The sequence below is a fragment of the Schistocerca cancellata genome, chromosome 1 (assembly GCF_023864275.1).
Source record: "Schistocerca cancellata isolate TAMUIC-IGC-003103 chromosome 1, iqSchCanc2.1, whole genome shotgun sequence".
Classification (NCBI taxonomy): Eukaryota; Metazoa; Arthropoda; class Insecta; order Orthoptera; family Acrididae; genus Schistocerca; species Schistocerca cancellata.
Genome location: NC_064626.1, coordinates 578333550 through 578348277, shown reverse-complemented (window position 1 = coordinate 578348277; position 14728 = coordinate 578333550). Strand labels below are relative to the sequence as shown.

The following is a 14728-nucleotide window of genomic DNA, read 5'->3' as shown; positions in this document are numbered from 1 at the left end:
TCAGTGTGATCATGTGATGTATCTGACCCCAGGAATGTGTCAATAAAGTTTCCCCTGCCTGGGACAATGAATTCACGGTGTTCTTATTTCAATTTCCAGGAGTGTATAATAACGTTGTGCCTCTCCAAAACATCGGAAGGCTGACCACCGTACTCGCCGACGATGTTCATTTAGGCTTATGCAGAACCGTGATTCATCATTGAACACAAAGCGAAACCTTTCTTCAGGAGCCCTTGTACCACGGTCACCACTCCACCTGAAACGCAGCCGTTCGTGTTGGTTCAAAAATAGTTAAAATGGCTCTGAGCAATACGGGACTTAACATCTGAGGTCATCAGTCCCCTAGGACTTAGAACTACTTAAACCTAACTAACCTAAGGACATCACACACATCCTTGCCCGAGAGAGGATTTGAGCTTGCGACCGAAGCGGTCACGCGGTTCCAGTCTGTAGCGCCTAGAACCGCACGGCCACTCCGGCGTTCGTGTTGGATGTTAACGGCAGACTACAGATGAGGCTCTAATTCCCTAACCCAACTAGTTTTTGACAAATTGTCCAGGATAACACAGAATGTCACAGAGAATCCATTACTTGTTTTCGGGTGGCAGACTCAAATGCGAAGGACTTACAACGTGCCTGGTGCATAATATAGTAATACTTCCTTGTGGTGGTCGAACCTGATCGATTGGAATGTTGACGATGAGTGTGCTTGCCCACACGTTCACGTAAAGACCAACGTTGCACTACTGCCACGTCCAGATGCCTCAAAAATCTGGATACTGCTCTATTCGACCAGCCGACTAAATCGATATCCACAATGTGAACCCTTTCAGTCATATGCTGATAACGCTGCCTTATACGAGTACTCAGCAACTCTGTGCCCTTCACAGCGATCACTCAAATTCTGACACGACTCACGCTTCTTGTATACCCCGGCAATGCATGGCAAAAATACTAAACACGAACATCACCAATGCGCTCATTAGGTTCTTCTACCTGCCACAGAAATGAGAACTGCAACTCTAATCCTCTATATAGCCGCTGATGGTGTGCACGCATACGAAGTTACATTGACATATGACAATGTCTTCTCGGTTATTTCTTTTTTTGTCTGGCAGTATACAAGGTCTCCTAAGAGTACCTTTTTAAACATTTATCTTGGAGAAAACAGCGGTCTGGTTAAAATACCTTATAAATGCATTAGTAACATTTTCACCACAATAAAATATTTATTTGAAATGGTTTAGGTCACAATGTGACGATCTTCAGACCATTTAACCGCGGTGGTAGGCGGTGGCAATGAACGGCGTGGGTTTTGTAACTCCACAAACGTCAGCTGCTGAGAGTCATCAGGCACATTTTCTCTGGTGTTTAGAGAGATATCTGCAATTTAGTTTATGCATGTGTAGGTGAACCCAACGCAAACGAATAGTGTTCATCATGTTTTCCATGAGTAGCCCAGTGTCGATGGTAATAGTCAGTTTGTTTCCTGTTACAAACTGGATGATTTTTACAGAGAAATTTTACGTACCCTTTCGATAGAACGGTCTGCTATTAGATTTCTGCAGTACTCGTTTTATCGATATCTATTACCAGGGCCAGCAAAATAGAAAGAAGAACCATAACTCAAGCAACGACTGAGCAGCTCTGCTGCGTGGTGATAGCAGTGCGGAGTAGAATCCCTTCCCTGCTTCAACAACTCCTCCCCAAATTTACATTCCACTCACACTTACAAATTAAAGTGCATTTGTTGAAGAAAATTGGCATAGTAAATAATGTTATTCCCACGTCAAAAACTTGTCTCTATAACTGATATCAAACACAGTCAAACATTATAGTGCTGCCTCAAATTAGTTATTTTTCGTACAAGTATCACACTGTTATAATACACACACAAATGCACACACACAACACACATATACACACACACACAAACACACTCATGATAATGTTGTCGAAAATATGATGGGGAACTGTAAAGTAAGTAACCGAATTTTATTTACATGCCTAAACACAGGTGGAAAAATAAACTACACACTAAACAGACATGTAAACTTTTTATGGAATATGCAAACAATTTTAAAACTTGCCTTCCATAAATACTTAAAAACCAATGCTTACTTATGCAATGTAATTGATGACTTAGTAATACATAGGTATTGAAAAAGCTTCTTGCTTCCAGTACTAGTTTACAAAACTTGAAAATGAGCCATAAAATCAAATGCTACGCGACGTTCCTCTTGCTTGTCGTCACCAACAAAGGTCTGCATATGTAAATACTCAAAATTTTATTAATGTACTACAGAGAAAGGTACAACACAGCCTCAAATCAACTATTTTCGACATCTATGATACTTTCCAAGTGTCACAACGTTAATTCGACACTCAAAATATCAACAAAGGTACGTTACAACGCAAAACTGCAAAGTTTCCATCAAGTACCGCAATGTACAAAATTTAACTACACTACATTTCCTAAAAAAGGGGCTGTTCATATTTCCTGTAGTACTAACAATTTTCAAATATCGATCTAGAGAACACAGAAAACTTGTGCGTGGTGTTTGAAGGCATTGAGGGATTCATAAGACCCATGGGTATGGGCAGACGGATCACTGCGTATACAGAAACCTTCCTTGTGTATCAGTCCACCTGTTAGTGACATCCACATCAAAAACCCCACACTAGCTCTTGAGACCACCCTTCACATACAGACATACAGATGCACTGGGGGACTTCAGCTTATAAAATGCATGGATATTAAATGTGTCAGTATGTTGCCTTTTATATCTTCCTGTAAATTTATCATTTCACATTTATGTAAGAAACATTGATTTTTGTGATCGATTATTGTTGGTAATCCACTTCAGCACCGAAGATTTGCCAACACCACAAAAACTTAGTTTTGACGTACTTCGTAGCAGCTGATAGCGTACCCCTCTCCCATAGACCAGTTATTGGAAAGGTGAGTGAACATCACGAGAAAAAAAGTCGGCCGTGTCGGTCAGTTGTTCGCCTTAATGTGAGGTAATGAACGAATTCTCACGATATAGAGCCCAACACTGTAATCGTTACACTACATCGGTCGGTGATGTACATCATACCGCTCCTATTAGACAAAGCAGGCATCACTTACCAAATGCAAAGAACTCATGAGTACCCATGCTTTATTCCTTTTTTATTTTGCCTCCCTAGTTCCATATGGCCAAACTGACTAGCTGATCTCTGAGGTAATAGAAACAATCAATACATGAAGTTAACATCAGAAAAGTTAACAATAAATTAAAATTCGCGTGAATCCTATGCAGACGACAAGCTGCTGAATATATTTTAGCATAATTAACAATGCAACAGAGGAGCAGGCCTGAGATTTTTCCAGGAAGTGCTTCAAAGGAAAGAGGAAAGAGAGAATCAACAGTGAGAAAATTCCTTAGGCTAGACCTGCAAGTATAGCAACTACTGTTACGGGTTACTAATTCTTGTGGTAGCTTATTCAAAATGGATGCAGCAGAATACCATACGCTATCCTGCACAAGAGCCAAGAAGGTGCGATGCCAAAACAGACTAGAATTATGGATAGTACAGACCGAGTAAAATCCGCTGTTCCTTATGGAAGCCTCCCATTGTTAACACCAAAAGACATTAAGGAAAATACTTATATAGTCAGAGACCAGTGTCAGAAGTGCCAGATTTCGGAAATGGGGTTGAACAAGAGGTTTGTGACTTTACACCACAGAGAGCTCGAACTCCACGCTTCTTACCAACGAAGTATCCTTTGTGAATCGGAAAAGTTATCCCACAATTCTCGTAAGCAAAGTAGATTAATTTATGTTTGGCCTATGACTATTGCAGATACTCTTCTAAATTGGAACTTAACATGTTCTGCCATTCAACATCCTTCAGCACCAAGCTTGTGTCATTAACAGGAAGAAATATTTTAGAATAACCTGCCATTTTAGAAGGAATATATATATATATATATATATATATATATATATATATATAAGGAATAAAGCATGGGTACAAGTGAGTTCTTTGCATATATATATATATATATATATATATATATATATACGAAATGCAAAGAACTCACTTGTACCCATCCTTTGCATATATATATATATATATATATATATATATATATATATACGAAATGCAAAGAACTCACTTGTACCCATCCTTTGCATATATATATATATATATATATATATATATATATATATATATATATATATATACACGAAATGCAAAGAACTCACTTGTACCCATGCTTTATTCCTTTTTCATTTTGCCTTCCTAGTTACATAAGGCCAAATTGGCTAGCTGATCTCAGTGATAATGGAAACAGTCAATACATGAAGCTAACATCAGAAAAGTTAACAATAAATTAAAATTCACGTGAATTCCATGCAGGCGACAAGCTGCTGAACATATTTTACCACAATCAACACTGCAACTCAGGAGCTTGCTTAAATTTTTTTCTTGGAAGTTCTTCACAGAGAAGAGAGAATGAACCATAAGGTATTATATATTAGTAGTGGTCTGAACACAAATCCCTAAGGTAACCCGTAGTTAGCCTTGTCCCCTTCAGACAGCACCTCATAATCGTTCTCATTGTTGCAAAGAATGATCCTTTGCTGTGTGTTCTACAAATGTGAGAAGTACAGTGCTTCCGAACGTACGGAAGCTTGCCCACGAGAGGAGTCGCCAGTTTTGTGGTTTAACACCTTCGTGGCGCTACTGATTTCCCGATGGAATCTGGAAGCAAGGATAAACTTTTCGAAGCACAGATTGGAGGCATCCGTGTCGGACGTGCGGCTTTTTGCGGTGGAGGGCATTGTCAAGTCGCGCGCGCCGGAGACGCCGCTGATGTACTCGGCTTTCACTGGCCGCTGGAGCTGCAGCGACCGGCGGCGGTAGGCAGCGACGAGTCGGGCCCAGTCTACCCGGTGGCGCGGGGGCGGCCCGGGAGGGTGGGGCCGTGTGCGCATGCGCGCTGCCCGCCGCCGGCGTCACTCGCGCCCCGGCCGCTGCGGAGGCCGCACGCGACGCCGTCGCCGCCGTCAGACGAGCGCCGCGACGCCCATGGGCCGACACCGGCCGCCGCTGCCGCCCCCGCTGCTGTCGCCGCCGCCGCCACCGCCGTCGACATGAGCCGCCTCACGCTGCTGCTGCTGTCCCTCTCCCTGCATGCAGGTCAGCCCGCGTTGCGCCACTCGCGGCTCTACTCAACTATTACGTGACTGTGTGCCTACCCCGATCGCTAAGTGAAGTCCAGAGATATCAGTCGTGCGCCACTGCAGACTTTAGATACTCGTCGAGTACCAATAGTTCCCCTGTAACTGTGGCCAGCTGGCACATTATCTACGCTTCCTGTGACCCTTATGAATGTGCGTTGACTTCATGTGCAAAATTCTCTTAGAATGCAAGCCATTATTGTAACTTCGTACCTGTTTGCTAATGTTTACTTGCCGCTTGAACGTGGTCACATACCAGTATCAACTGTGCTGATACAGATTTATATGTCTTGAATCGTATTATTCCTTGGCGATGACATACCAATGTATTAACCCCTCTGATAATTTCCCTACATATTTTTGCCAGTGTCTCCTACTGTAGACCTTTCGTTTGAGAGCGAGTAAGCGAGCAGTATGCATCACTGTGTTTATCCCAGTGACAATTTACGTGGATCATTGTTATGTCCTCATAGTCGTTTTTGGCTATAAAGAGAAGAACTTTCGTGTGATGTGGAATACTTAATAGAGCAATGCTAAGACAGAGTAATGGGGGACGCACTGTACATAATACGTTTCTCGTCGTGTTGCGAAAGATAACACCCGAGCATACAGAAGGTGTGCAGAAATAATATGTCTTAAATATTACTCTCTGTTATTGGTGACTGATACTAATATTCTCCATCAAGTTCTTATCAGTTTGCATCCTGTTATAGGCTGTTCAGTATATTATTACAGCTCCGTTTCGGGTGGAATAAACGAAGCCTTTATGTCACTGAGTATCGCGCTAATGGTATGCTTCGATCATTGTTGTCCACACAGTTGTTTTTGCCAGGAAACAAACTTTGTCGGATGTGGAATACGTATTGGTGGACTTCAAAATAACATTGTTTGGAAAGTACGTGTACTTGTTGTATTTCTCACTACGTTTGCAAAAGAGAGCACATCATGATAATATTCGCGAGCAGATGCTATGTGCCTTATGTCGACGTTCATCGGTGTTGACTGATGACTCCCGCTGATAATTTTCTTGGTGATTTTGTTTCCGAGTTACCTAATGCAACCGTCTAACCCTAGCCTACATCTTCGTTGGAGCTACAATAGTGAACACTGTGTATCTCTGCATTTATCTCACTGAAGATATACGTAGATCATGTTGTCCATTCAGTGATTTTTTTCCTGTAAAGAACAGAAACTTTCATCTCGAGTGTCTACGAGAGGACTGCAGAGCCGAGGTAGTGGCAAAATTATTGCTGCGAAGGAGACTTCGTGTTTGTATAGAGGGTCAATCCCAATTCCACCAACAAAGTTTTATCATTTTGTTCAGGTATTTTACTGTTTCTGTAAATGGAACTCCTGATTTCAGAGCAGTAATAAAATCACGCTTTCGTCCTGAGAAAATACTGTCACGATAGCGGAAAGCGTGTTACAGGCTATCAGCAACACGTAAACAGCGCAACATTGTGTGATGCAACAACTCTCAGATTCATCATATCTACATCTACATCTACATCTATACTCTGCGAGCCACGTTACGGTGTGTGGCGGAGGGTACTTATTGTACCACTATCTGATCCCCCCTTCCCTGTTCCATTCACGAATTGTGCGTGGGAAGAACGACTGCTTGTAAGTCTCCGTATTTGCTCTAATTTCTCGGATCTTTTCGTTGTGATCATTACGCGAGATATATGTGGGCGGTAGTAATATGTTGCCCATCTCTTCCCGCAATGTGCTCTCTCGTAATTTCGATAATAAACCTCTCCGTATTGCGTAACGCCTTTCTTGAAGTGTCCGCCACTGGAGCTTGTTCAGCATCTCCGTAACGCTCTCGCGCTGACTAAATGTCCCCATGACGAATCGCGCTGCTTTTCGCTGGATCATGTCTATCTCTTCTATTAATCCAACCTGGTAAGGGTCCCATACTGATGAGCAATACTCAAGAATCGGACGAACAAGCGTTTTGTAAGCTACTTCTTTCGTCGATGAGTCACATTTTCTTAGAATTCTTCCTATGAATCTCAACCTGGCGCCTGCTTTTCCCACTATTTGTTTTATGTGATCATTCCACTTCAGATCGCTCCGGATAGTAACTCCTAAGTATTTTACGGTCGTTACCGCTTCCAATGATATACCACCTATGGCATAATCGTACTGGAATGGATTTCTGCCCCTATGTATGCGCATTATATTACATTTATACCCGACACAGAACCGAGAACAGCTGATATAACCGTGATGGCAAAGAGTGAAGAGGAAACTACTGTTGTCAAGAGTTAGTATCATCAGTGAATGGAACAAAAATGCTTCAAAATAAGACACAGAGCGCATATAACGTGATATTTTGCATTGTTTTGAAAATTTTTCATTGCAATACAGATACAAAGATACAAGGGGGAGAAAAACTGGACGACATACAACTGCCGTGTTACGAACCACCCGAGACCGCGAGTGCCTTACGGCTAACAGATCCCCGGACAGCTACAGAAATTGTGTCGATGAGGTTCGGTTTCACCGCATAAATCATGAACGGAAGTGCTACGTTCTAAATCTATTTATTGTTGGTGGCCGACATCAATATACTAGTCAATCTGAATATTTTATTCGTGCTTTTATCTGTGTGTCTGCTATTGCACCCCATTTCAATACTTCATAACACATTCGTATCAGGTGGAGTAAATGACGAGTGTGTAGAACTGCGTAAGCCCACTGATGAAATGCTTCGATCAGTGTTGTGACCATTGACTTCTTCGCCAGTAAGAGACTGAAATTGCACATGATTTCAATTGTTTGCTGATTACTTTAGCAGAAACTGCAGCAATTCTCATGTTTCTCTTCGTATCGTGAAAGACAATACAGGTTGGTGTAAATAGAGAACGCGCATACTTTTAGCACCAGTAAGCCTCAACCTTTCGTCAAAGTTTGATAGAGGTTTTTCGTGAAATATAACAAAAACTGCACTGACTCACACTTTTTGTTGGAATTCCACATAACTTACATTTTAAAACGAATTAGGTATTTGATTGTGCTACAGATTACAAAACAAGCAAATTATCCAGTCATCTTTTGGAAGGAATGCTTTGTTCGATATTAGTTTTCTTCTTCTATCAGGTTCAATAAGCACTTTTACAGCTGATTCCGAGTCCACATCCCTCATTCGAGGCATTTCGTGAACTTCAGACACATATTTCGTGCAACACAACAGACTTGTTCAACATGGTCGAACTGTTGAAATGCGGAAGTTTTCCGTGTGACCAGAGAACTGTCGAATTTCCTTTGCGCGGCGAGAGACAATTCTATGTGATAAAAGCTTCCTCTGTGGATTGGAATCCAATAAAGTACTCTGCGGACTCAAAGCGCGTGATATTCTGCGATGTTGGAGTGTTTTAGACTCTGTTGCTAGAGGTGTTTATTGGAACGTCAGTGGATTCCTGCCACTTGCAGTAATGGACTATACTATTTTACAGTGTGGTGTCGTGAACTGCTCCGTGTCCTTCACCTTGCAGGGCCAATGATTAATACGAATAGAGTGCTCCCGTTTGACGACTTTCATCAAATATTTCGATCTGCGTAGTTCTATTTATTTTATTTATTGCTCTATATAACATAGGACATGATCTTTATTCGAAAGGGAGCAAGTCACGGGGAATGAATATCGGTGCGTGCCCCTCAACGAAGCTACGCTTCGATTATTTTAATTATCGTGCTCCTTGTGACAATTCTTTTGATTCGACTTTGTCAATTTCCTCTATGCCAAACAAATTATCTAGAATGCATGAGCAAGAACAACTGCCGTCCAACCTGATTTGTGCGTAACTCCGAACAGCGTGTTCTTATCTATACATAAGGTTTTGTTAGACCGGGAAAAAATGTTACTGAAAAAAGTGTTAATTAAATTTTATATAGACGTAATCCATTTTTACGTAATTAACTGTTGTACGTAACAAATTCCGGTGGCATAAATTGAGTTTTGGATAACAGTAATCAGCACTTTAGTTTCGAAAGAAGTCCTGTGATACTTTCCTTAATTTTGTTGAAGTATGGAAGTACAATGAGCGTATGGCGCCGGGGAGGGAAGGGACAAAACACTGTTAACCAGAGCGGGTTGCAAGGAAACAAGGGGACAGCTGGCACTGCTGTTTTCAGTATGAGTATTTCTTTTGTGGTAACAATCGAGAAGATAAGAGATGCTGGGTGACGTTTTTTGTTGAACAGTCGTTCTATCTTTCGATCAGCCATGGAGAACACCAGGTGATAACACAAAATTCATTCCAGTGGTGCATGCTAATTCACACAAATGAAAATCTGAAATAGCTTCAGATTTAGGAATTGCCTATAACACACTATCACACTATGTGAGTCATAGCAAATGAAACGGTATTCTGAACGAGTTTTTAAAATCAGGTGCATAACCAAAAAAAACTGCCGTCGGCCAGAAATTACATACTTCTTACATGGTTCCAGCAAAAAGGAGCTTCAGCTCTACCATCAATGCCAACAAGCTGAAAACAGAGGCAACAGATTCAGCTAGAAGTATGAACATCACCGCTGATTTCAAGGCTTCATCAAGATTGTTACAAGAATTGAAATATAGTCATGGAACCACAAGGAGAACAATTTCCAGCTAACTGAAAGGAGTGAACGACGACAAAGTGAATCGCTGGATTGGTGAGGTACTTCCGGGTATACGAAGGGATTATCAATCTCAAAATATCTACAGCTGTGACGAGATCGGTGAATTCTTGTGTCTGCTTGCTAGTAAAGCGTTAGCTGAAAAGGATGACTCTTGCATTTCCTGGAGGCAAGAGAAGTAAAATTCCTGTGACCGTTCTTCTAGCCACAATTGCAGATCGACCTGACATACTTCCACAACTTGTGACAGGAAACACTAAGAATCCATGGTGATTCAAAGGTGTGTAAACGAAATCTACGGAATATGAATCCAACGGAATAGAATCCAATGAAAATTCTTGGATGACTATGATTTTAATGGAACAGTTGTTTAAAAAACTGGACATTGGGATGAAACAGAGAAAGAAGATGATCGTTCTTCTTATGGGTCGATGTGAAGCACATCAACCCCAAGTAGATTTAGAAAATATCAGAGTGGAATTTTTTCCTGTCAACTGTACCAGTCTTCTACAGTCACTTGATTTGGGCAGTACAGTTAATTTCCAAGAGCATTGTAGAAAAATACTTGCTCAACGTTTGATACTAATGATTGTTTTTGGAAATGAAAATCTCTCCATTAACGTACTACAATCAGTGGAATTTATTTAGGCTGGCTGGCAGCTGGTGTCATCATCCACAATCAACAACTGTTTCCGTAATGCTGATGCCTTACTGGAATTGACAGCTGATGCCAATGATGACGGTGACTATGGTCAAATTGTGTCTGCTAACGAGCTAGCTCCACTGGGCGCTGCAGATTTCTCAGTTTTGTACATTTTAACGGTGGTCTTGCCATGTGTGTGGAAATATAGGAGGAGGGGGTTATTAATGATGTGGGCCAGCAACACGGTGATGATCAAGAAGGCGGACGAGCTTAAAATGACAGTGACGGAGATGAAAATGACGACTTGAATCTTGACACACCTAAACTGAGTGAAGTGTTATGTGCAATCGATGTGTGCTGCGTCACATCACCTCGAAAAGTTGTAGCGCGAAGGCTCTGTGTATATTAATAAATTTGCAAACTGACACTTAATGCACTAAAAGTGAAGTAACCCAAATTATCTGATTTTCTTAAAGCATGATTATGTTCAAAATATTTCGTCATTAATACTGTATCGTTGTTTTTCAGTTAGGAGCGCCAAATGACAATACAGTGTCTAATTTCTCTAAAGCAGGACCAAGTAACATTTTTTCTTGTAGTACCTTACTTTGGCTTCGTCGTTTGTAAAGTTTACACGTATAGACTCATTGTACCTTTCTTTAGTGAAAAATATGATGTGTTATTGTACCTATGTCTTATTTCTAAGTAATTCTGAATTGCAATTAATCGTTTCTCTTCCCCTAGATATACACGTAAATCAGGTTCAATTGTACTGGCAAAACTACCGTGCCTTTGGTACTTCTCAGCTATTGTAAAAAAAATTTTTCAATATAAATCGTGAAAAATAATATTTCAAATGTACGCTTCTCAACAAAGTGATTACTGTTAGTAGTCGTAATTAGTAATAATTAAACAACCACTTACTTCGGTGATAATCTTTGACGTCACATGTACAGGAAGTTCAGCTGACGAATTACGTAAGATTTCCTACAACAACACAGAGCTGGCATACTCGCTTCGCGTAATAGAAGTTTCTTAAACGTCCTTAGACTTACGTAGTAGGAATCTGTATACATAAAACGGTGCTGCGTTTGTGACCGCGTCATCTTACAGGATATTGCTAGGTATCGGTCGCCGCTGTAGGTGACAATGTATAGTAGTGGCTTGCAACAGTGTTCGAAATAAATCAATATTCTTCAACATTTTGCCGTGACAAATCTAAGAGAATCTCAATGAAACTGGTACCTGCGGTTCAGGGATGGTGATTAACATCAGTGTGTTGATGAAGCGTGTAATTTACAAAAATTTTGAGTCGTCTACTTTTCTACGCATATGATTTTATATTTGTTTATTTTTTTGTTCCTACTAAAAGCTTAAAAAATTGCTTCAGATATTTCAGTTACTGAATTTTACGATTTCCTCCTTACCATCCTTTGTCAATCACTTCGTCTTACAGTAGAACTCTACCAACTTTCTGAATTATTTCTTGTATATTTTCCAGTCTCTCTCTTCGTCTACAGTGTTTCTGCTCTTCGGCTGAGTCTAGTACCATAAAAGACATTTTACGACGTCGTAACTCATCTCCTATCAACCTGTTCCTCTTCTTCATGTTTTCCCCATATTTCCTATCTCGCCAATTAGAGGAAAACATCCTTATTTGTTGTCATACCTTTGTATATCGAATTTATTTATACTTAATATACTCTTACAGTATTTCAATCAACGTACTCTCTACAGAAGTCTTTACCGTTGTACTTCGTCGGAGACAAAATAATGTGCTGTGAACCGTTTCGTTAACTTGAAAGCCGGTTTGCTTTACAAACACCCATATTGTCACGGAACATAATATACCATTTTATGAATCGTGTGAGGGCAATACAACTGTATTGGTGATACGATCAAATGTTGACCTGACACGTTTAAGCAATCAGTTGTTCAGTGTTGGATAGCACACTTCTCGAAGATCGAACTTAGCGAAGAATGGGTATCAGTGTTCGTATCCTCTTGCAACGTTTTTGTCATCGCTCTCCATAAACTACTGCCTGTACGGGGTAGTTCGTGTGAGACGGAATATATAGGGATGAATGACTCGAAATATGAATGTTTGAAAACAACTTCATTCGGCGCTCGTCGTGAAAAGGACTACTTAATGTTATAAACTACGAAGTCACACACTCGGTAAGGACCCATGACTGTCGAAACCATTCGTAGTACTTTATAAATCACTTCCACCAAATAGAATTGTCTCCTCATATTTTATGTCGAGAAAGATCAGAATCATTTAGTATAAAACACGTTAGTAATCATATAGTGACCTTAAATACGATTGAATACTCATGAAAACAGATTGATTTTGACAGTAACGTAGGTTTTCATTTTTTGTCCGTATTATCGCACGTATGACGTAGGTTTCATGTTCATCTTTATATCAGAATGTGGGTTAATACTCAGAGGTCTGTTTGGAATGCGACGAAGATTTATTCCGAAATTTTGATTGTTCGAGTATTAACCCATGAAGCATTGGTCAATCATTTAGTATACGGTTGTAACAAGTTTTCTCTGATAACAAACTAAATACAGAACTCTTGTCAATGTGTGTACCTTGATACTGATATGTTTGCAATATTACGGTTGACGTGCTTCCTACACGCGTCCTAGCTACTGTAAAGTAGCGATTAACCCATAATTAGTGTAGTGTGTCTTTGTAAATTTAAGCATGAGAATTTAAAAGGAACTCACGTCTCTGGTTATGTTCCAAACTAAATACATTACGACTCTTAAAACTGTTTACCGACAATGTATGTAAATAAATATTTCAGTTGATTCTTCTGTGAGTACACAGAAACATCATACTTGCATACTATTTTCACTCGTTCTGTAAGCATTACTATTTTCTTAGTGTACTGGAATGAAGTTATTCCATGCACTTTTGTAAATGTACCTTTGCCGTGCGAAAACAAAAACTATAGCTTACAAACAATATAATGTGAGGTACATAAAGCAAAGTGTGCGTAAACATTAATAAAGTAATAACTTGATTTCGAGAAACTGGTTGCTTGAGTCAAACGTTTCGTCATCTAACTACATCAACATATGTGTCTACCATTTACCGTCAGGCATTTATTTGTTTAGAAAAATGTATTAGCTATTATAATGCTGTTGAACTATCAGAAGCATCACTTTTAGTCCATATGGAGCGATTCTGTAGAATCTTGATAGTCAAAAAATCCGCTTGGAGGCAGAAACTGTTTTCCACTCGCATGCAATTAGTAGATTTTGATACCGTTGGTATATTTTTGTTCTGTGTGCGATGTGCTATATTCTACAACTTAAACAGATTTGATTACATTCTTATTATCTTTTAAGCAGATTACCAATTACGCACCCTATTCGTAAATGTAACGATGTATACTAGGATAAAGCAGTGTGATTGGGAACGTGTCGACAAAAGGAATAAATAGCTGATAAATGCAGAATTCGTCATAGCACATGGAGGTCACGTTGTATAATCGACGGATAATAAATGTTACTTTTTAGGCAATAAAGATTACATCGAATCATTAGAAAAGAATTGCATTACTTAAATTATAGTTATTTACAATTTTAGAATACGTACAGCGTTTTATTAATAAAATGCCTCTACTACTGTCCACTAAAAGGACTGTACAGATCTCGATGAGAACATGAATGACAGAAACATTTAGAGGAGTAATCAGTGGAGTGTTTAACGTCTCGACGCCAGCGTTACAAACCGTATCAGTGAATCTGCCGTTAGTACAGATGTGTTAGAGGTTTGCAAAAGTATGATGTAGATTGCTTCGAAAAGGCCTTAACTTCATTCTTTCTGTTATTATACACGCATTTTCTGATCCAAGGTAAAAGAACATGTTTATTGTTATGATAGGCAGACCGCCTTACAACCGAATGAAGACCGCGCTCCATAATCGAGTGTCTGGTGTCACATTTGGAAAGAGAATATGATAGCTTCTACAATATTATTTCAGTGGTACAGGGCGGCTCACGAAAAATCGGCCCCAAGTACTAGACTCCTCATTGTCGCCCACCAATCGTCATCTATTGTTTAGAAGTAATTGTTTGCATTAGCTTATTTGTTATTTCTTCACTGCCTAATTATGTTTATCTACTCTGCTCGTAGCGGTCAACAAATCGTGCGTAGTTGGCGGGCAGTCTGTACACGGGCACGATTTTTCGTGCGCCACCTTAC

The 14728-nt window shown here is 40.1% G+C and overlaps 1 protein-coding gene across 1 annotated transcript in view; it reads left to right on the top strand.

Moving 5' to 3' along the window:
• Positions 1 to 5091: 5091 nt before the first annotated feature.
• Positions 5092 to 14728, top strand: part of LOC126161883 (zwei Ig domain protein zig-8-like) — an 811818-nt gene continuing 802181 nt past the window's right edge. Inside the window, exon 1 of the mRNA XM_049918024.1 lies at positions 5092 to 5193. Coding sequence (XP_049773981.1) covers positions 5148 to 5193 — 46 coding nt within the window. The 5' untranslated portion in view covers positions 5092 to 5147. The remainder of the gene's footprint in view (positions 5194 to 14728) is intronic.